Genomic DNA, 23,574 nt, shown 5'->3' on the forward strand with positions numbered 1-23,574 from the left:
ATGAGAGAATGGATGCGACTGATGGTTAAACACATATAAACAATAAACATATATTAACCAAAGGATATTATTATTATAACAATGAACAGCTGGATCATTATGGTTTGTGTGTGGTTGAGGTCATCATAACCGCTGCAGTGTATTCTGTGCTTCAGCCACACACACAAAGGAATCATCTCACAGACCATTGAAACGGTCTCATATTACATTTGAAGTGCACGTGTACATGACGTGGCATCTTTCTCTGCATCTCTCTTCCCATCTTCACTCCTTTACTCACTCTTTCTTCCTGGCCGACTTCCTCTTCTCCTCATTGACCTCGTGATTGGGGTCGCGCAGTTTGACCTCGGGGTCATCACTCAGGCTGGCAGGGATGATGTCAAGCTCCAAGTCTTTAGTGTCCTGCACACAGGAACATAAATACAACTGTTAATTAACAAAAAAATGACACAAAACTCAGTGGCATTCAGACAGGGGTCAGAGGTCACCTCAGAGCTGACCCCCAGGCTCCTCTCCAGGCTCTCTTGGTACTTGGCCATGCGCAGGGAGAAGTCTCTGTAACGGCGGTCCACTGTGCTGACCCAGCGCTTCAACTCCAACACATGTGCGTGACCTTTCTCTACCAGGTTGTCTGCCAGCTGGATCAGCAGCTTCACCTTGTCTTTGGTTTGCTGTGGGACCATAACACAAACACTGCACACTCACAAGGTAAAGGAAAGTATAAAAAAGTACTAATGACAGGAATGTAACATAACAGACGCATACAAAAGCCATTATATGTGTATCTCTGGTTCCCCATCATGGTACAAAGTACTTTCTGAATTATCCTCTGCACTGATTGTGACTGAATGGAAGGTCCAGTTACCAAATTGGGTTTGGTACAGGAGGGGGGAGTTCACACAAACTTTAATGTTTTCTGTCTTTGTGTTTAAACAAAAGAGCAGGTCAGCCTCAACTCAGTAATAAGGATGCAGTCTCAGCCAATTGGACCGGAGATTAAACTGGCATGAAATGGTCTGTGCTGAAACAAAGTGCTGTCAGCTTGATGGACAATACTGCTGTTGAATGTGATTGGTAAAAGATGAACTGTTCATTGTTGTTAGTTTAGTTGTGGGAGTGCTGCACAGCTCCCATTTCACTGCGTGTGTGCACATACCCACACACACACCCACACCCAAACTGAGAGTACCTTGGCAGCGTGTCTGAAGTGATGGTAGTCTGAGAGAAGCTGCTGCGTTTCCCCTTCGCTGTCTCCAGGTGAGGTGTGTGTTGCCAGGTAAACCTCACCTGTCTCCTGGATCCAATCCAATGCCTAACACACACACACACACACACACACACACACACACACACACACACACACACATACATACATCCACACACACACACGCACACACACACAAACACACACACACGCACACACACACACACACACACACACATACATACATCCACACAAAGTGAAGTCAAGTCTCAACTTCTGTTGTCAACCTTCCTGATATGAGGTGTTACAAAAACAAAGCAGCCATTCTTTTGTGCAGTATGTTTCCAGTAAAGCACACATCTGGCCAGCATTGACACGTACAAACTCACACACACACTCCCACAAGCACACAGACTCTGACCTGCTTGGCGCTGCGCTCAAACACCACATATTGCTGACACTGGTCCAGTCTTCGTTTCTTCAAGGTCCAGAAGTGAAGGACTCTGTTCTCTCTCTGCAGCAGCTCATTCAGGATGGCTGCACACACACCAAAACATAATTAAATAACCTAATTGCCTCATGGTAACCACAAAAGCCAAATATTTACTTCCAGAAACTCATCAACTCAACAAATCATTAAGATTCTCATCAGAGGAACAAATTAATCTAAATTTTCTCTGGGCAATTATCAAATATTTATGGAGACACAATATCAATCTGAGGCTGAATGGCTGTAAGCAAATACTGTATGTAAAACAGATATAATGAACAATATGCAAAAAAAGCCTAAAGAAATTTAACAAATTAGCTAATATAGGAAGTTTTGTGAGGATGAGCTAGTAAAACTATCAATTGATTTGCTGTGATCACTATGTGATCGATATTTTAAATGTTATGGGAGGAGCTCAGCTGCAGCTCTCAGAGGAAGTGCAAGCGCAGAGGTTGTGCCGACCTTTAACCTGTTGCTCAGGTCCTCTGCTGTGGCTGGTGGCTCCTGGCATGCTGACATTGTTCCTGTGGATGTACTTCAGGAAGACCTCTGCATTCCTTCGGGCAAGAGTACACGCCTGGAACACAGGAAAAGAAACTCAAAACATGTTGCTGAATTTCATCTTGTTTTATTTAATAATATCATCTAACACTCATTCTAACACTCACATTATCTTGTCCCATTTCTTATGTTATCTCCTCAAATCTCACCTGGCTTCATCTCCACTCATATCTGAATGGTCTGGATCTCTGCAGCATTCATTTGTTGTTATTGTTTTACCATCATCATCATTCATTCAACTCTATACAATTGTAGACATCATAGAGACACTCAAACGTCATTTTATGTCAAACATTCTCCTGTATTCTATTTTGTTGTGTTCAATTCTGTGTTTTTCCAATAAATCGTATGCTGTTGTATTCCATCCTATGCTATCCATAGTTATGCTCTTCTATTCTATTCTTCAGTCTCTTCACATCTTCTCTGTGTCCAGCTATCAGGTGATGATGAGTCTTCCTTCACCTTGAGGAAGGCTTCTTTCTGCTCCAGGTGTTTACTGATCAGAGGTAGAAGGTGGTCGCAGTCAATCGACGACCCCAATTTATCATGACCGCCGCACCAGTCCTCATCCCGACGATACTCCTGCTCCAGGCTCTCTAAGACGCTGCACACCTGGACAAACACATAGGATGAATAAGAGGAAGAAAATGTCTCACAAATGTAATTCAAAGACAGGTCTGTGTGTGTGTGTGTGTGTGTGTGTGTGTGTGTGTGTGTGTGTGTGTGTGTGTGTGTGCGTGCGTGTGCGTGTGTGTGTGTGCGTGACAGTGTGGGGTCTACCTGTTCAGACGTTTTGTAGAAAGCCACAGACGCATTGACCAGCTTCAGGCGGTCTTCCATCTTTAGCATCAGCTGCTGCCAGTGAACGGCCACTTTTTCAGCACAGCTGCGAATGGCCTCAGGATCATAGTGACCTGCCTGCAGCATCATCTGCAGGCCACAAGGAGGAAGAAGACAATGCTGGGGTTAGGATATTGAGCCTTAAATTCACTGCGATACAGCATGCACCACAAAAGGAATACATACATATGTCAGATAGGACAAGACGTGAAGGACAGTGCAAGATTATTGGAAGTAAAGAATTATTATCTGATGACATGAAGAATGTCAGCAGCTACGCAGCTATATGGTTTGACTGCATGGGTGAAATAAGCAAAGTTAGCGAGATGAATGAGAGAGCTGAATGGAAAGATGACATTAAATACTGTTTATGAAATGATATCAAATGAGATGACATCAGATAAGAGCAGATGACAGCCAATGAAATTAGAGGAGATGAGATCAGTTCAGATGAGGTGAGATCACCTTAAATATATATGTTTTTTAATTCCAGTTTGCAACAAAGGAAAATGTGCTGAAATTGACGAAAGTGAATGGAGGTCACATAAAATGAAAGAAAGGATGTAGGTTGATGGCTTAATATGAGATGAGATGAAAGATGAGATACAGTATATGAGACATGAGACTGTTCGATCCTTACGTCATGGCGAGACAGTGAGATTAAATGAGGTATTTGGTGTTTTTTTCACAAAGCTAGACAGTCAAGTGTCACTAAGAGCGGTAAAGTGTCATATTTAGTGAGTATGGACATACCTCAGCTTTCTGCTGGACCTGCAGAGCACTCTGGTGAGTCTTCTGGAGAGAGTTGGCATGAAAAAGAGACTGAAAGGAAAGAGGAGAGAGGAAAGGAGAGCTGCTGTAAAAAATCAATTCATCATTCAGCCAGTCAGTAGCTTAAGGTAACTCCATTCTTAAAACTGTTCCATCACAATCTTAAATATTCACCCTATATGAATTTGAAGAATCGACACACCCAGGTTTTTTTCCCCCAGAATGGACACGATAACACACACCTTTCCCACATCTCATTTTCCTTCTGACTGATTTATAATGACCTTAATTAAGTTGTTCTCACACTGTGTGCTTAATCAATGAACCCAAATGTATGTAAGTATGAACCTGACAGTTACGTCCCATCGGACTCTACCCACTTCATGTTTCAATCATCAATCATCAAGCAATGTGTCTCAAAAATGACATGGATTGGGTTTAGAATGATTGATTAGGTCTTTGTGAATAATAATATGTTAACAGTAAGCTATTTTATGAATTCTATCAAAGCAATCAATCAAATCATGACGTCGTCAGGAGTAGATGTTGTTTAAGGTTGCCCCTTAACAGGCGCTTGAGTCACAAAAATGCAATAGCTGGATATTTCTTCAGCCATACCTCTTGCTAAGTTTTCAAAGCAGAAAGAGTGTCGTGTGTTGTCAACTGTGTGTCCCCTCTGTGTCTTTGACTACTTTGTATCTCTCTCCCTGTCTGTTTCACTTTGTCTTCTCCATTTTACTTTTCTGATAAAATGTATTGATTTCGTACCGAAATGTTGAAGGTAACTCAGCATGTTCACTCAGTGTTAGTGTGTGTGTGTGTGTGTGTGTGTGTGTGTGTGTGTGTGTGTGTGTGTGTGTGTGTGTATGCGTGTGAATACATACCTCTATAGCCATCTGGAACTGTTCATGTTCCTTCTGCAGCTGCTCGGCCTCAGACAGTGAGCTGGCACTCACTATGCTGGCATTCAACATGGACTCACCATTACGGATCCAACCCAACACCTACAGAGAGTAAGTGAGTTAACACTTAAAGACAAAAACCATTGCACACCGAAAAATGTGTGTACAGATGTGAACTTGTACAATATTAATTTATTCATTTACTCCCTGCATAGTTCCTTTTCTTCCACCTTCCTTTATCCAGATCTATCACCACTACCCTTTTGTGTGTGTGTGTGTGTGTGTGTGTGTCTGTGTGTGTGTGTGTGTGTGTGTGTGTGTATACCTGTTTAACTTCAGCTTGTATGTGGCATAGTTGCAGACTCTGCTCCAGCCGCGTGTGTGTGTGTTGGGCATTGAGGTCAACTTCCTGCTGTTTCTCATGGAGGAACTCCAGGAGCTCCTGAACCTGAGAGGCCAAATCCATATCCTTCTCCCCCGTCAGCTCGATACCTGACACACACACGTACACACACATACATTAAAAAAATTGCTGTGACTATCACAGTTTTTGTTATTTCCAAATGGAATAAAGGACAAGTCAGCGCTTTGGTATTAGGGATGAGGTCACTTAAGTGGACAGAGTAGCAGGTGGGAGATCCTGGCACAGCAGTGTGTGTCTGTATGTGTGTGTTACCTGAAGCCTGAACCTCCATAATGTACTGGTGAAGGTCTTGTCCCTGCTGCATCACTTCGTAGGTCATGTTGTTCATCGCTGCCTTCCTCTCTGCGTGTCGCTTCAGCCGCTGCTCCGCCAAGCCGATGTCGTCTGTAGTGCCAGAGGAGGTGCTGCCTCCTGCGACTCCAGTGCTGCCACCGGAGCTGTTAGCGTCACTCAGCTGACGAGACAGATCCTCATTCCAGGAGTCCAACTCTGTTGTGACCTGCAAGTACAAAGGAAACAAGAAGGTTGCATTTACAGAAATTCAAATATTGACTTTTAGATCAAATACATAATCTCCAACCAGTGCAAGGTATAAGTGGACATCTAGACACCAGAGAGTAGGACCTTAACCCCCCAATACCTTGGACTGAGAAACTGGAAAGAGTTGTGTGCTGAGTTAACCAATTACCTATAAAAACGTAATTGTTACAGAAACAAAGAGATCAAAAAGAATCCTCAAGTGGATTATAGTGTTAAATCCAACATTTTGACATAAAGTACACAAGCACGTACAGTATATATGCCACATCAGTTGCGTAGCGATTGGTTGGACCCATATCAGGTTAAGGCCAACTATAAACCTGGCTTATCTGTTGACTGAGTAAAATGAATGAGAAAATGATGATTGCTGAAACAAGCAAAGGAGCCGGTACATAGCCCTGATGTACTCCACAGCTGGTCTCGCTCAGCTTCAGTTGCAGGTGTAGTTGCACAAGTGTTTGACATTACAAACACACACACACACACACACACACACTATTACCTCTATGGTGTACTGCTCAAAGATGCGTAGTTGCAGGAAGATGTCCAATTTGATTTTGCGCTCATGGAAAAGCTCCTCCATTTGGCCCTGGGCCTCATCGAGCTGCTGCAACACTCCTTGGATGTGGGCGATGGAACTGCAGTGTGGCATCTTATTGGTTGACATTGCTGCATCTCTGAAGATAAACACATCCCAAAAATTAATATAATAAATCATATGTTTGTGTATTTATGTTTATGTAGACATACAATTCAGAATATCAATGTTTTACTTGAGCTGCTATATACATTCATTTGATTATTATTAATAATCTGAAATGGGTGTCTGGCCATTTTAAACATGGTTCTGAATATGAATATGATAATGATGAAGACCTGAGCTGCTGCATTAACTCCTCTCCCTCTTTAATCACATTTAGCGTGGCCTCCAGTGTGGCCGTCTGCTGCTGCTGAAACTGCTGAATCAGAGTCTGAACGGAATCCACTGAATCACAGCACACGTCATCCAACAGCTGCTTCTGTAGCTCCTCCATCCACGACCACAGCTGGACACACAAGACAGAGAGACAGGAAGCAAAGCAGGCCGACGGACAGACAGTTTAATTCGCCATCCATGAGCGTAGACAGACAAGGTACACAGCTATTGTTGGAGATGCTGAGCTGTAGTTGGTACGACTAACTATGAAGCTCATCTCTACTATTAATTAATACTTCTTCTCACAAAAACATGTCTCATATTGTCACATTTTTAGTGTGCATCCCCAGTCATGTCAATCAAACTTATTGTTACTTTTTGTGTCTTTACTTTTTGTGTCCGTTCTTTATTTATTCAGATTCTTTAATTTAGCCCAGCACTAGTTTGATTGATGTAACATGGAATGCAGAGTAAAGAAACAGCAACATGCTTTTTACCATTTTATAAAAAAGAGTTGTGTTTTTGAGAAAGACAACACTCAGATGTTGCACCCGCACCACTGCTCTGATAGAAGACACATTTTAACTATATTTATGCAATTTTCCATCCTAAATATTCATGAGATGATGTAACCATTGGAAAATCTCACAGGACAGTTTTTATCATCACTAGAGTGAGACGGTGTTGGCATGAGAAAACATACAGCATTTCCTGAGATTATGAGGAAACTTCTCTCTTGAATCGTCATTAAATTACACATTAATGTTTATCTTTTCATTTCTATGGTAATTTAACCTATTGTCACTGACACATTACTAAGAACACTCCTCCACAATGTCTAGAATAATGTATCCTGGTATATGAAGTAATAACCATTGTAACACATATACATACACACATATTCCCCACACATTAGTAGTAGGAAAACTTTGTCCTTGCACTTTGACCTTTAAAATCAAATCTGCTGAAAAACATTTGGTTATCGCTGTAACAGACAGACAACCACCACAGTATATGGTAATAAAATAAAACCTGATTGTAGCATCAGTTGCCTGCCTGTGTCTCACCTCCTTTGTGTGTGTGTGAAAAGACACTGACATGTCAAGCAGCAACTTCCTGTGCTCAACCCGGCGAACAAAATCCTGGATGCGGACCTCCAGGTGTCTGGCAGCTTTGTATATTTCCTCCGGATCGCACTCGCCTGTCTGAGCGAGCTGTTCGGCCGCCTCCAGCAGCTTGTCTGCGTTAGTGTACGTGTTCTGGAAGCATTGCAATCAACATCATCAGCAGCAGCAGCAGCAGCATCAACTTATCGCACTCCATCATCCTTTTTACCGCTGTCAGTATTATCAGGATCTTTATCAAAGCTTGTGTATTATCTCTTTGCTGCCTCGTCAATCAGTTACTTTTGAGTGTGGACTGTCATTGTCAGCTTTCCAGGTGCAGGTACACATTAAAGGGAAGCCAGAATTCCTGCTTATAAGAGCAAATTGGACGATGGGGCTCTACCCAGCTCTACAGATTCTTTCGTCCTGAAGAATTGTGACTCAAATCAGACTACCTTGTAATAGTAACACAGATTTAATTTCAAAGCTATGTGTAAATGAGGCGGAAACACAGTTTGCTCCCCCCTAACAGTTTCAACAAAATAAAAAGCTAAAAATAGTGTACCTAATAAAGTGGCTTACGAGTGTAGATGCTCACACAGGTTGCAGAGGTTTTATATTCCGCACATTTTGAAACACATAACCCAAAGGCAACATCCAGAGCCATTTTCAGCTTTTTTTCCAGGCCTGTTCACTCAATCTGACTTCATATACAAAAAAATCTCACAAGGCCTACAGACAATTTGAGTTGTATCAACAGCAAAAAGTTGATGAGCATAAGGCTGAACAAATCAATATTTTTATAAAATGTAATTCCTAATCTTCAACACAAACCTTACTATTTCAAGGGGAAAAAAAGTGACATTTTCTACTTTAATTCAGTTTATTTTACTTGTAAATATTTGTATGTAAACTGAGTACCAGAGACAGATGGACAGACAGACCTGAGCCACGTCCTCAAAGTCATCGTGTCTTTTTTGCAGGGCTCGAGCTCTGTGGAGGGATTTCCCCACGCCTGTGTGTTTGCCAAGGAAAGCCTCGCCGTGGTTTTCTATCCAGTCCATCACCTGAATGACAGAGAACACATCAATATCATCACGTCTTTGCATTGGGCAATTATCAGCTTCTGTTTTTGCAGGCCGAAGAAGGTGAGATCCAAAGATAATTCATGCTGGAAAGAAATCACTTCTCTGACTTCTCTGAAATCCCTGAAAACTCCACATTTCTGTCGGATTTTTGCACCCTGTCCTACTCACACAGACACCCACTCACTCACACACACACACACAAACACACACCCGTTAGTGATGTCACTCAGGACAGGAACTTGGAGCTATTGGAAGGTGTGTTCCCTTTTAAGCGCAGCATGTATGGACTTGTGTTACATGACACTTAAAAAGGTCTGCCAAAGGTCGAAGCACGGCGGCTGCTGGACGTCTCTGAATGGGCGGCGAAACGAGCCAAATACAACAACACAACCAACACTTCCTCTTTCCCTCTTCATCTGTTTAGTCCTGCAAGCTCTTCCTCTTTGGAGTCACATACATCCTGTAGTCGTATAACTGTTTCAGTGAATTATAGACGACTGCTACCACCCCACCGCCTGCATGTCTCTCAGCTCTCAGAAGGTTAATAAAGCTGTTTATTTTACCTTCTGCAATTTAATTAATGACTTCATTTACTTCCTTACTTCCTTTCAGATATTAATAGGTGTAAAAGCCAAAACCCTGAACTTTGATTTTGAAGTCAACCAGATTTGCTGTCTTTATAACATTCAACTGGTAGACAGCCTTTGGTAGGGTTGCTGCAGTTTTAGTGAACAGATTAATTAACACACACTTTACACCCAGCTGCTCTCCACTTCACTCTCCTGGTATGTAACTATAAAAATAAAGAGGCAAATATAAACTAAAGTTAACATCTGTTATATCCCACTCCTTTGCCTTTAGCATATTTCCTATTCATTGTTCGTACAAATATTTATGTTACCATCTTTTAAATGAAGTGAAATGAAACTACACAACTTCCTCACTTCTGTTTTACATTGCAACTTTTGATACACATCACCACATTCACATTACTTTGAATTTAACACAACATTATATGGTGTTGGTGACGTGAGCCAACTTGCAATAAATAAAAACTCAACATGCTCTCCACAAATGACATACGTTTGTCTCTTTTCAGTCCAAACTGTCTGGGCTTGTGCATGAAGTACGCACACTCTAGCCTTTCCCTGTATATATGGACTGTATCCCGGTGGGTCAGCATACTTAGGTCAGCCTAAAATCAAAAATCACCTCCTCAGTTTTCATGGTGTACAACTGAAGAGCACTGACAGCTGACACCAACAAGCACACACTTAATAGATTGTTGGAATGCAGTGTCATCAGCAAATTACATTACACACGCTCATTTTTAATATGACAAACAGTGATCCGTGCATGTGTGCCTGTGCGTGTGTGTGTGTGCGCAAGTACCTGTTGGACGTCCTGCTGGAACACACACAGCTGCAGTCTCTGGTGCAATCGGACCTTTCTGTGCTGCCAAATGTTCTCCAGGCGCCGCTGATGGTGCAGAACTTCATGAACAACATCCAGAATGCAGTGAACCTGCAACATAAAACCCGGATTAATAATACAAGAAGTATTTTTTCCTATCCTCTCTTCAGCTCTATTTGATGTTTTATTCCACACTGTGCACTGTTAGTGAGTAGATTGTGATTTCCCACTGACCGCTTTGGAGTAATTGGCGGTGGCCGTCAGTGATTCAGAGTTACCAGGACTCAGAGGCCTCTGCAGGACATCCAATAGAGCTTTACCATCCTGACTAACCTGAAAACAAAGAGAAGCTAGATGAAAGGAGGGTGAGACAACAGGACAGACATACAGGCAGATAAAGAGACAGACAAACAGGCAGATATGCAGCAAACACACAGTAAAATCAACTCCAGACCCCTGAAAACACTGAGACAATTTACAATTTAAAACGCATGAAGGAACAAGGCAAAGATAGTTCTAAATTGAAAAATGTTTTGAACGTTGTGATGGAAATGTCATCATTGGAAAACAGTACAAAAGAAAAAGAACACTACAGAAAAGAAGATGCGAAGACTTTGCCCCAAACAAATCAGATAACAACCAAAAGTTAGAGAGAGGAATGAGAGCTTAATATAGCCTTAAATCAACCAAAGCATGTCAGATGCTTTCTGTCTCTGTGAATCACAATCAGACAACTTTATTGTCTATTATGACACCATGATAGACATTTGCCTTTGATGCGACTCATAAAAGGACATCATTGGCAATGTGATGAAGAATACCACCTCCTGCTCAGAGCTGCATGTGTGTGAATGGATGCATCTTTTCACAGATGAACTTAAACTGGAGGAAGAGTGTAGCAGCTCATCCAAAGCTAGAATTCCAGACTGCAAAGGGAACAATTACAGTCCAAACCACTTCTCTGTGTCATAATAAGTTAAGCAACCTTTCTAAATACTTTGGTATTGTCAGTAATTGTGGTAATGCAATTCATTAACTTAAAGTGTCCACATAAGTTGTGTGTGTGGTTAGATTGTTGTGTTTGCTGGCAGCTTTGATGCTGGAAGTAACGTTGGAAATAACGTTTTCTTTTCCAAATTCTCCAAATTTTCCAAAGCAATTCCTGCGATGGAAAAATATTTTCAAATTCCTTGATACTCTTGAGATTTCAACGATTTCAAAGAAAACCTGCTTCATTTCACATTTAAGCTCTGTATTACATCATCATCTGCATATAGATCATATTTTCATTTTTCCATTCTTTCAATGAAGAATTATCCAGAACACAAGCAAGCACCCTGATATTTATACATTTCTCTGTGGTTAAGAGGAATAACATGCTGCCAGTACTCTGAAGCTTTCACAGTAACAGGCAAGTTGTGTAAATGTATTAAATAAACTAGAAGGTTTTTGCTACCGCTGTCTGTGTGAGAGGCTGAACTTAACCGTCCTCATTCATAGGCTCACGTTGCAAACTTAGATTAGATGAGGAGAACAGCTCCACTATAATGTTTGAGGGATTAGATACATTTTCCTATTCACAGACACTGGTTAATCAAATGAGTGGGCAACTTTCAGCGCTAATGCTACAAAAAGCTAGAAACATGGTAGCTTGATGCAACTTTCCCCTTAACCACATGTTAGCGCTGTGATTCATGAACTACCCCCAATCTGTATGGATAACCCGAGACAGCTCTCCAACAACATGCCTGTTGACATATGTCTTTTAAATATGTGTGTTTTTTAACCATATCTAATCCTATATGCAAATGATCAGAAACATACAGGAGCAGAGAGGGTAAGAACAACTGGTACTAACTGGTACATCTGTTACCAGTTTCGGGTTTGCCAATGACCCACAACCCGCATGACCCTTACCTCCGTGTAAGCCTGGGTGACCTGCTCATACAGACTCTGGTGCCGGTGGATGGCAAGTTCCAGCTCCTGCATCTCGGACGGTAGCCCGCCCTCGCTGCAGACCTTACACCAGGCGTCCACCTCAGACAGGAACTGGTGAACCGACACAGACACAGAAAGTTGTAGATTAATTTCTCAGACAAAATGAGAAATAGAACTCCACCATGCTGTGTCAAGCTTTAGTGTTTCGCATACAGGAAAAGGAAACGCAGACAGAAGACAAGTAGTACTTTATACAGCTTGTTTTAATCCAACACTTCAACACTGTATGAGGTGTGTAATGACTATTAAAGTCTCTGGGTGACACTTGCTGGGTTGTTGATCTTGGCTTTTTCCCGGTTCTTTATAATTTCATCTCTTTCCTCCAACTCCCTATCTTCTCTTGTGCACTTCTGCTCCCCTGCCAATGTCTTTCCTCTCTACTGTTTCCTTTAAGCTCTTTCAGTATCCATCCATCTTTCTCCAGCTCATTTGTCAACCAACCCTTCTGGGTGCAGATGTTCTGGGTAAAGGTGTGGAGAATTTATATCTCTCCAGTGTTTTCATTCATTATTAGCAGAAGTAGTAGTAGTAGTAGTAATAGTAGTTGCAGCAGCTGTTTACAGTCTGGACTGCAATTTTTATGCACAATTATCACTATGTTGTCTTGTCATGTCACAAGAATTTCACTGCACAGAACAACCCTGTGTTTTACTCTGCACTTGACAAATTAACTTGAAACCTGAAACATGAAGCAGTAGTAGTAGTAGTAGTGTTGTAATATCCTGACCTGTTCTGCCTTTTGGTGGAAGACGGACGACATGGCGAGGATAGTGGAGCGTTCGTCCAGCGCTGCAGCAAAACTCTTCCAGTCCTGGTCGAGCTGACCTGAGATCTGTTTGATCTGTGTGGAGGCGTAGTGTCCGGCCTCGGCAAGGCGGGTTGCTACCGACATGATCCTGTTGATGTTCACGTAGGCATTCTGGGAATACAAAATCATGAGATTGTGGTTATTTTAAAACTGTGAATATGTAACAGTGAATAAGTCACAGGGATATAAGGGTTAAATGTACAGTACAGTACCATGGAGTTCATGGCAAAGTGGTTATGTTGAGTCTGCAGCTCTATGGCGTGTTGGTAACCTCTGCCAATCTCAGTGTGGCTCTGCAGGAACAACTCCTTATTGTGACGGATCCAGTCAAACATCTGCAAGTACCAAATACCAAACAGCAAGATTAATGACAGAACTAACACTTTCTGTACCGCCTTTGAAAACCAAAAGCTAGAGACTGAGAGCATCAATAACAAGCAGCAGTGTCATAAAATCTGACCTTGCCTGATGATAGATATGAGACATTTACTGTGCATGTTTACATGCACATTAAGCTTCAAACAGAGAAGTGTGAAATTCAACATTGGTGTTATTAGAGTAACAAGAGAGTGAGAGAGACAGAGGAGGGTGACAAGGGGAAGAGGGAAAGACGGAGAGTTACAGATCAATTTCTCTATCTTTGTTGCCCGATGTGCAAATATGAGTTGATTGACAGCAGACTTGTATTCATGACATACTTTGATTAGCATATTTGAGGCCAGGCATGAGTACCTGCAAGCCTTATGTACCCTGATCATATATATTGACTAGATACTATTTTAGCAATAATGAACTAGCTGAAAAATAAAACTCCACTTTGTCAAGGCTGCTGTGACAGGAAACATTACGTTTCCAGTTAACATGTTGGAATGAAGGTGTTCGAGCAGCTTTGCGTGTTTGCATGTTGATGAAGAATGGAATCCAAACATTCCCACACCACCACAGCTAATCACTGATGTTCCACTGGCTTCACTGCCCCTGTCTTCTTCTGAGTGGGTGAACAAAGATCTTATTCACTCTGCTACAGCGCAGAAACTCCAAAAGGACAGAAAGAAAAAAAAGAGCAAAAGACATATCAGGCTTTGCTCAGCCTTGATGGGGGTACGGGTTCTGATGTGTGTGAGTATTACACACCTGCTACCGCTACACAGTAAAAGCCAATGAAACCAGTACGGCTTGAAGCAGGACAGCTTCACTGGAGTACTTGAAGCAGCTGCTGGCATGCAATCCAGCTGAACTCAACACACGGTGGATCACACACGTTACTTCAGAAATACATTTTCTTATTGCCCCAGGATATTTTATTGTGCAGCCTTTGCGCTCATGTCCGTTGTTCAGTGAGGCTCAGGGGTGGCTCACCTTCTCAGCATCCTGTTCAAACAGCCGGAGTTGGAAGCACTGGTCCAGCTTCAGCTTCCTGATGTGCCACGTCTGGTGGATATGCTGCCTGGTGGAGTGAAGTTTATCCAACAGACTGGCCACCTGAAAAACACATGGCAGCCATCTGTTCATCTGCAATGAAACTCAACTAGACATGCGTTAAATGCAGATAGATGCTCGTCTTTGAAAATGACAAAACAAGTGTACAAGTGTGTTACCTTGGGCACCAGGCTCTGAAAGTCTGCAGAGCCAGAGATGCAGTTTCTCCCTGAGAAACCGTCACTAGATCTAATACACTGCAGCAACCTCTGGCCCTCCTGGTCCAACTCCTCCACGGGCGCCTTTAGAACCTAGAAGAGGACAAGCACAGGAGAAGGGCACTTAGTTAAAGTTAAAGAAAACTCTTTGCCTCTGACTGCTGTGACAGTTGCTCTCACACCTTCTTCTTTAACTGCGTGTGCTCATCTATCAGCCGGCGAGATCCCTCCACATCTGCTGGGAAGTCCTTCTTGGACAGATGCTCCTGGAACACAGAGCACATCACAACATTCTGCACCATCCAAACATTCATACATTTAAGAATGTATGAATGAAACAAGTGAATATCGTCAATGTAAATGGTTCATTAGATGTGCATTGCATTGTAGTGGTCATTGCTTTGTTTGAAGAAGTCACAAGTTACAAACTTTTCCAGCTTTAAATTATAATATGTATGTATAAATGTATATTAGCTTAAGATGTAAATGCTCACAGAATTCAAGAATTAAATCTGAATGCATGCCCAACCACATCATAGGTGATTGATGCTTTTTAATGTAAATTGTAAAAAGGGCCAAGACTTGACTCCGCTAGAAATAATTGTGAGATCTGCTGTAAACTATGTCATTTTGGGGTGAAGAGCTCCTTTAATGCTGTGAATCATCCACTCCTCACCTGCAGATCCTCCAGCCTGGACAGCAGGTGGACAGCGTTGGAAATGAAGTCCTCCAATGAGACTCTTAGCTCCATCCACTCCTCGTGGTTGTAGTCAAGAGAACCTTCAAAGTCATCAGTGAGCTGTGAGGGATCCACCAGTTTGGCCAGACCTTCCACTGACACCATGCTGGTCTGCAATGCATCAACACAAACACTGGAGAACTCCTGAACTCAAACTTTACATACTACATCATTCTTCATAATTGATGTTAACTACAATTACTTTATGAGTGTAGTGTAGTGAATGCAGACAGCCTCCAGATAAGGAGAAGAGATGTTAATGCACAATGTAAAAGGGGCCTGTGTCAATCTGGAGGATAGTGCATGAGGGCATTAAACAGAGTCTGCCGTACTCAGTCTGCTTGCCATATCTGTTGTTTTTTTCGCTGGTTACAGCACTGCTGATGTGACAAAAATGACGTTGCTGCCCCACAATGTCTGTAACTGCTGCACCATCCAAAGGATTAGTGGTAATTCTAGAACATATGCCTCTGCAAAGCTTAAAACAAGATCCAAGTGGCAGCCATCTTGCATATTCAGAGTCGACGTTGCAATTCCTCTAAACAACCTGCTGAACAACAGACTACAAAAATGTAATACACAACTATGGACCAAATAAACAGCCAAAAAGTTAAAAGACCTCAAAGGTGAACTTCGCACTGCCAAAGTTGGTCTTCTGTTTCTGCCAGAAGTTGTCCGGTTTGATGATGAGTGCCACGCAGATCTCTGCCGGGAAAACCTCCTGCAGCGTCTTCAGCAGAGGCTTGATCAGATCCCACTTCGAGCCGCGCATGTCAATGATGACTGTGAAACCACGCTTACATACATCCTCACTGCACAACAACACACAGACAGAGAGACCACGGACATCAATAACAAGGTGATCTTATCATCCCAAATGAAAGAGAAGGAATCAGGAATTTTCTAAAGGTTTTGGACTGATTTAAGCCTGTATAGAATCTAACAGATTTACAGAACCACTGACAGAGCCTGGTAGTTACACCGGATGTGTGAGGGATTATTGATCAGTTTGTGTTCTGTAGCATCCTATGATAAGGCTTTGCTGTCTACACTGAACATAGCCTCCATTCATGCTGATGCAAATTGAACACTTCTCTTCGTCTGGTGCTGTGATGGTGGAGAAGAAGGGAGCATTTGATTCGAGTGGACAGCACTGAAACACTTCACGGACACTCAAGCTGATACTTGCCAGTTTACCTTCCCCTTTATCCTTTGTATGAATTTATTTCACATAATGTACATGTACTTTTTTGACTCAGTTCAGGCATATTTTAATGCACAACATAGTGTATCAAGAGCTGCAAGAACATGCTGAACTGTGGCAATGTCTTACGTTGCAAATGGAAAGCACTCAAGCAAAGGTTCATGTCTGAAAAGTGAGATGTACAGCAATGACACTGGTAACAAACAATATTTTTTCTTTTTTTTTTAACCTGATGGACAAAATATTTGAACATAAGTCTTTTGTTACTTGTTTGGATGGCTACCAAAAGTTCAGGCAATAATAAGGTTTGACTGAATGATCTTTTCTCTCATGAAAGCTAAATGCCATGTCAAAATCACAGGATGAGAGAAGCAAACCTTTTTAAGGCAATATTAAGGCAATATTCGTTCACAATAACAAACGTGCCTCATTTAACTTTCAATAAAACATTTAGATTGTTCGAGGATCAATTTTGTAAATTCTCCCCTTCATTTATCGTGATATCCAAAACAAAGACCCCTTGTGAGATTTCTCAGTGCTTTGTGTTCCTTATAGTCAGGTCATAGGTTCTCTGATCAGGGTCTCTTTGTTGTCCCTCAGTCTAAGCTGACGACCGGCCGTGAGAGAGCTTTCCTTCCTGTGGTCTTAATCATTTCTGCCTTCAATAGCAGAATGCGTCTTTATATGGCTGTGTGTGTGTGTGTGTGTGTGTGTGTGTGTGTGTGTGTGTGTGTGTGTGTGTGTGGGTGTGTGTGTGCGTGTGTGTGTGTGTATGTGTGTTTGCCGTACCTGGGCACAGTAGACAGGTAGGTGACCAGTCTCCTCAGGTCTTCCTGTTTTATTCGGTCATGGTTGCTCCTCGGAGGAAATGTTAAGATCGGACCTCCTCTCTTATCCCGCCCACCTGTTGCACACACACAAACAAAATTACTCTGGCATGACTTCAAACAACTTCAACTTCAACAACAGCCAACGCATACACTCTTTCACTGACACGAATCCAATGATTTTGAAACTTCTTCACTGACTCTGACGCAACTTTACAACGCTAACACTTCACTGACTCTAACAGGACTCTACAGACTATGGCACAACTTTACTAACGCTAACACAACTTCGCTGACTGACACGATTTAATTGTATCTGACACCACTACAAACAACTTCACCGGGTCAGACAACACTTCAGTGACCATGTTAGTGGCTGTGACACAACTTCAGCTCTGACTGACACTGACTTACCTGATACAAAGGCAATCTTCTCCTTCAATACAGAAAGAACATCTGATGCTTTGATCCCATCAGTCCTAAAGGAACCTGCAGATCAGCATGTAGAGTGAGAAAAAGAAAGAAAGAAAGAAAGAAAGAAAGAAAGAAAGAAAGAAAGAAAGAAAGAAAGAAAGAAAGAGCAAGAATTTATCAGATCAACATTCCACATAGAATGAACCCTTGAATGTTTTGCTTTTACAGTTTTCACAAACCTGCAGTATCTTCTCATGTACTATCAACCTTGGAATGTACACTGTTAGTGTTTTACACCTTTAAAACGTGTTCAAGAATTGTTCAGTGGTACTATTAGCAGAGCAAAAGCAGCAGTCTGCAGATCTTGCTCTTCATCTGCTCATCCATCTGTCAGCTTATGAAATCTCTCTTTCTGGCTTGTATTCAGACTCTCTCTCTACCAATCCACCTATTCTCTGTTTCTCTCTCTCAGCAGAGAACAAGCCCAATGAGCATCTCCTGCTGTGTGTGATACAAACACACACACAAACGCATGCACGCACGAACACACTTCAAGAACATTTCACAGGGGGAATGCTTAATTGGCAAAATATAGCAAACAGTGAGAGAGAGACATTCATGTTGGACACACATATTTGCTATCTCTCCCTGCTCTACAAACACCTTATGAAGTAAACAATGTGTCTAGCTGCACTAAGGTTTAGAGCTCAGGTAAAATTCCGCAGCTGTATGTAGATGAGGTGCAAGTGAGGCCAAAGCCTACTTATAACAAATGCAATGGGAGTGGGAACAAACCTTAATTCTAACAAGTTTAAGTGCTGAGTAGTAGCATTTTGTTTGTCTAACAATATCTGTGCACCTACTGAAATACCAGAATAACTGAGATCATTAACCAAAGTCAAACCAAACTGGGAATGATTGGTGCCATGCATTAACAATGAGGACAGGTACACCGCACCTGCAACCCAACAGACACAAACAACCAACACAGAGAAAGTAATCCCCTGGGACATGACACTATGACTTTAGGATATGTTTTTCCCCCCAGGTGTTACAGTCTGCTGAAGGTTCTACAAGTGACCTGCAAGACACCAGAATTCCAGCGTAAACAGCAGTGAGGCACACACTTATCTATTCATTATGCCTCACTATGCCAATAATTACTTACACTTAAGTTTTCTATCCTGTTAGCACTACATGTTATATTCAATATAGCATAATTAAGCTCAGTCTGTGTGTGAATAGTTAGTTGTATGAAAACACATTTAAAACAATACAAACTGAGCTCAGATGGTCAAGCAGTCAATGTATCTTCTCTTGATTTTTCTCTCTACAACAAAAAACCCTTTGATCCAGAGCACATGTTTTCTTCATCACGTGTGCATATATATATGTGTGTGTGTGTGTGAGAGTGTGTGTGTGTGTGTGTGCAGTAGTAAGTGATTACACCAGCATATGGCGGCAAAACATACTGGACCAAATGAACTCTCTCTCTCTCTCTCTCTCTCTCTCTCTCTCTCTCTCTCTCTCTCTCTCTCTCTCTCTCTCTCTCTCTCTTTCTCCCACTCTACCTCTCTGTGTCTCTTCCTCTGTCTCACATATGTATCCACACATGTACACACACACCACCACCTCCACCCTGAAGTCAACTGAAACGCCTGCTAGTGATTGGTATGCTGATGGAATCTGTCTGTGTGTGGCTTCAATGACAATCATTTATTACATTATATTACAATTGTCAATCAATTACATTTCAGTCAATGTTAAACAGCTCTGTTGGACAGCGATTTTCCAGCTTGTTAAAGACACAAGAGGGGATCACCAGTCCCTCACTGAATCTAGTTTATATCACAGCCTTTGTCCAGGTTCAAAATCCGGAGCCTTCCGTGTGATTGGCTGTCCTGTTATAAACAGCCTGTGTTTTGTTTCCTGTTTGGGTGGAAGTTAATTTCCTGTTCCCTGCATTCTCTTTTGTTAAAAATATAAGGCTACAAACATTTTGATTCTGGCTTTGTTTTGAAAAAGGAGGTAAGCGAATGTGAGCAACAGCAGCAAACTGGCTAGTTAGCAGTTAGCAGCAAACCTGTCTACTGATTTTGGGTCCAAAGTAGTCTTACGTGACTCCAGCGGCTTTCCTATTTTAGATGGAATCACTGAATTGCTTTCTGGTGTGGTATTCCTGGTATTCCAAGTTGCCAGGAGAAACCAGGTGAAAGCAATTAGCTACATGGCGGAACAGAAAACCTGCTGGATGTAATGTCATGTCATTCTCTCAAACACACTGCACTGCATTATTGGATTCCTAATCACCAGCCTCTCCAGTAATTGGCGGATACTTTTGAAAACTCTAACGCATTGAACACAATAATGCTAGGAATTCCCCACCTGGTTGGGCACAGACGACAGTCAGACGGGACAGCGAGTCACTGCTCCATCCAGACTGGGTCTAAAATGGCCGCTCTTTATGTGGTTGGTAACACCACTGAGCTCGTCGCAAGATTCACCACAGCAGCTGCGATTGTAAAGCACTTTGTCTTTTGTGCTTGTGTGTTACATAAAGCTGAATTTGTAAGTGATCACAATATCCAGCTCTGTTGTGGCTGTGTGACATCAGCGTTTTTGAAAAGCCCTGCTGGCTTCACCATCCACACTGAAATGATGAGCTAGCGTCTTTCAAAAACACTTTCATAAAGCTCCGTTAACAAAGGTTGGTGCAGACGCAAGGCCAAACAGAAGATGTGTTTTAAATGTTGTTCGTGTTAGTGTGAAAGGGGCATAAGTCTTAGTGAGATGTTGTGGTTTCTTCCTCTTCTTCCTCTTCTTCTTCTCCTTCTTGCTTATTGTGGTTCACCTTCATTTTGTTAGTGTCTTTTGAGTTAACAGTTAAATAAAATCACTTTGCATTTGCATCCTGCCCAGACTTAATTGTACTACCATCCTCCGCTGAATTCAGTATTTAGGCGGTTTTCAGCTTCAGACAGCCGTTGCTAGGCGACCGGGAGAACAAGTTACTCCTCAGCCTGCAGCGCCGTGTTAGCATGAAGTTTAACCTGCTAACGAGCATGAATGAGTGACGGCCCAGAAATGTCTCCCTGTCTGGCTCAAGTCTCATTGATATGCCAGTCATGGGGAAAGTCATGAATTCAAATTAATCCTGCTTCAGTCCACACACACACACAGGCTGGAGTCTAAGCATCAGACTGTCTGGGATCGTCTCTCTGTTTACAGCGCCCTCTGGTCAAAGTATAAACCTTTAGTAATAATAAAGGCAAATGCTGATAGCTCTCTGTGCTTTGATCATATCTACTGGCTGTTCACTTGTTCCTTCATATCATGGGTGACATTAGAAGTATCAATTTGTGGCATAATCTCAACCATGGCCTAATGATGTTTTTCACAGAAATCTTTAAGAACTTTAGAGATGGATGACGAGGTCAGTGAGTCAGTACAAGGAATAGCACACTCATACACACACGCATACACACACACAAACAAACAGGTGAAATAGTGCCTCTCTGAATTCACAAAAGAGCTGCTGAGCTTTAGTGCTTAACTAAAGAAAGCTAACTCGGCACTAACACATAAACAACAGTATCACCCTTAAAATGGCTCAGATTCTATTCTGGTCAAAAATTGCTTTCACTGAGCATACTTTTGGATTTATTATGTATTATTATTTAACAACAACACTTGAATGCATCACATGTTAATTATAACTGGGGTGCACATAATTGGGAGCTACCTTGATTTCGACTAGACATGGAAGAAATGGTAACTCTACAGTGCATTAAGGGCACCACTTGACTTTACTATTATATGGCATGAAGGTACAAATTCAAAAACAAAGCAGACAATAGAAAGGGAGAACTAAAAGCAAAGAAATCTCACACACAGCTCCTGCCTGACTTTGCATTTCTTTTGTAACAGCAAGTTCGCTCAGTCAGGAAGTGATGTCGATGGGTACAGTTTGTAAGGGAAACTGTGTGAGTATTGTGTGTGTGTGTGTGTGTGTGTGTGTGTGTGTGTGTGTGTGTGTGTGTGTGTGTGTGTGTGTGTGTGTGTGTGTGTGTGTGCGCACATTCCATTTAGTCACTGTCTATTCTTATAGCAACAAGAGCAAGGTCAGAACGTGCACACACAACCACATGCAGAAGGAGACATGCTCTACGGTCAAATTTTCCAGACATGTAGAGGTTAAAGGTGGACAGGCATCCTGCTGGAACCATTAACACTGCCATTATAAACATGCACACACACACACACACACACACACACACACACACACTCCCACTGCATTATGGGTTCATTATGTATCCATAATGCAGTGGAAGTGGCGGTCAAATGTTTCCACTTTAAAATGGTGGCATAGTGTTACATTCACTGTGGCCACTGAATCGCATCACAAATCTGACATCTTATTTGACTTTCTATTCCATCTTATGAAATGTAGAGAAAGACATCTGTCCCTCTTTCTCTCTCTCTCTCTCGCTCTCTCTCTCTCGCTATATGTATATGTATATTCATATACATTTAAAAAATATGAAGCTGTCTTGTGGTGAGCCTCTCGGATGAATTCTACCTGATATTTTAGGTGTGAACATGGAGGGAGAAGACACAAAGGTGTATGAGCAATAAGAGTTCAATATGATCTATGTTCTGAATAAATGAATGAATGTGATCTGAATCATGAAACTAGGAAATACCACTTTCCCAATTCCACATTCATCTGCTTTTACCAGCAATGCAATCATTTCAGTATTGACATGCATTACATTCAAACCACCAAAAATCTTTTGTTATGGACCCACACGCACACACACAGACAGACAGACAGACAGACAGACAGACAGACAGACAGACAGACAGACAGACAGACACACACACACACACACACACACACACACAACCAGACCATGTGTTCACGCTTAAATATCCGTAGAAAGCAACAGGTGACATGTCTGTTCCTTAGCAACAGCTGCAAAAACCAGCTGTTAGATCTCAAGTTTTATCACAGAGGTATACGTCTAAATGTGAGAACAATCCATTGACATGCGCTGATATATTACAATGATATGTTCTCAGATAAAGCATAGGTTTGGGCTGAATATTGGTCAACAACGCTCTTCAGAGTGGAAGGAGAGCTTTTTAAAAACACTGACGTCACAAAACCACGACATCCGTTCTCTTAACTCTCTAATTCGATGTTTGCTTGATGAAGCTTTATGTAACACACAAGCACAAAAGACAAACTATTTTACAATCACAGCTGCTGTGGTGTGGATCACGACAAGCTCAGTGGCGTCATCAACCGTACCAAGAGGAGCCATTTTAGACCCGGCCTGGACTGACCCGGTGTGTCGCCTGCGTACAAGCAGGAGAGGCATGATGTGTTTTCAGGCGTAGTTGTGTGGGCGGTCAACTCCTCTAACATGCTGCTCCAACGCCAGCAGGGACGAAGATCAGTTTCACACCCAAACAGAGTTTTCAAAAGCGCAGATTAGTGTAGATATCCCCTCACACTCTTGTTCAAGTACGTAGTCTTGTGGGTGAACACAAGTTAGAAATACCTCACCCATGTAATTCACACATGAATAATTGAGTGGTGTTAGTTCTAGCCAGACTCTTTTTTGTTGTTTGATTGTACTGTATTTAAGGCCATAAATCAATTTCAATGCCATGTAAACACCATAAT

At 42.0% G+C, this 23,574-nt stretch overlaps 1 protein-coding gene across 1 annotated transcript in view; it reads right to left on the bottom strand.

Annotated features, from left to right (window-relative positions):
• The window catches only part of kalrna (kalirin RhoGEF kinase a), an 85,318-nt gene that overhangs the window by 50,394 nt on the left and 11,350 nt on the right, over nt 1–23,574 (bottom strand). Inside the window, exons 2-28 of the mRNA XM_076156189.1 lie at nt 17,883–17,957; nt 17,431–17,545; nt 16,057–16,249; nt 15,375–15,548; nt 14,881–14,964; nt 14,660–14,791; nt 14,421–14,543; nt 13,274–13,396; nt 12,981–13,172; nt 12,173–12,304; nt 10,490–10,588; nt 10,235–10,366; nt 8,699–8,821; nt 7,716–7,907; nt 6,609–6,778; nt 6,235–6,409; nt 5,445–5,691; nt 5,094–5,260; nt 4,751–4,870; nt 3,849–3,917; nt 3,036–3,185; nt 2,718–2,867; nt 2,157–2,271; nt 1,626–1,741; nt 1,190–1,312; nt 489–671; nt 281–402 (exon numbers count right to left, since the gene is read on the bottom strand). Coding sequence (XP_076012304.1) covers nt 281–402; nt 489–671; nt 1,190–1,312; nt 1,626–1,741; nt 2,157–2,271; nt 2,718–2,867; nt 3,036–3,185; nt 3,849–3,917; nt 4,751–4,870; nt 5,094–5,260; nt 5,445–5,691; nt 6,235–6,409; nt 6,609–6,778; nt 7,716–7,907; nt 8,699–8,821; nt 10,235–10,366; nt 10,490–10,588; nt 12,173–12,304; nt 12,981–13,172; nt 13,274–13,396; nt 14,421–14,543; nt 14,660–14,791; nt 14,881–14,964; nt 15,375–15,548; nt 16,057–16,249; nt 17,431–17,545; nt 17,883–17,957 — 3,796 coding nt within the window. The remainder of the gene's footprint in view (nt 1–280; nt 403–488; nt 672–1,189; nt 1,313–1,625; nt 1,742–2,156; nt 2,272–2,717; nt 2,868–3,035; nt 3,186–3,848; nt 3,918–4,750; nt 4,871–5,093; nt 5,261–5,444; nt 5,692–6,234; nt 6,410–6,608; nt 6,779–7,715; nt 7,908–8,698; nt 8,822–10,234; nt 10,367–10,489; nt 10,589–12,172; nt 12,305–12,980; nt 13,173–13,273; nt 13,397–14,420; nt 14,544–14,659; nt 14,792–14,880; nt 14,965–15,374; nt 15,549–16,056; nt 16,250–17,430; nt 17,546–17,882; nt 17,958–23,574) is intronic.

This window comes from Genypterus blacodes, unplaced genomic scaffold, assembly GCF_046128005.1.
Source record: "Genypterus blacodes isolate CSIRO-AG114 ecotype Tasmania unplaced genomic scaffold, CSIRO-AGI_Gbla_v1 ptg000008l_1, whole genome shotgun sequence".
Classification (NCBI taxonomy): Eukaryota; Metazoa; Chordata; class Actinopteri; order Ophidiiformes; family Ophidiidae; genus Genypterus; species Genypterus blacodes.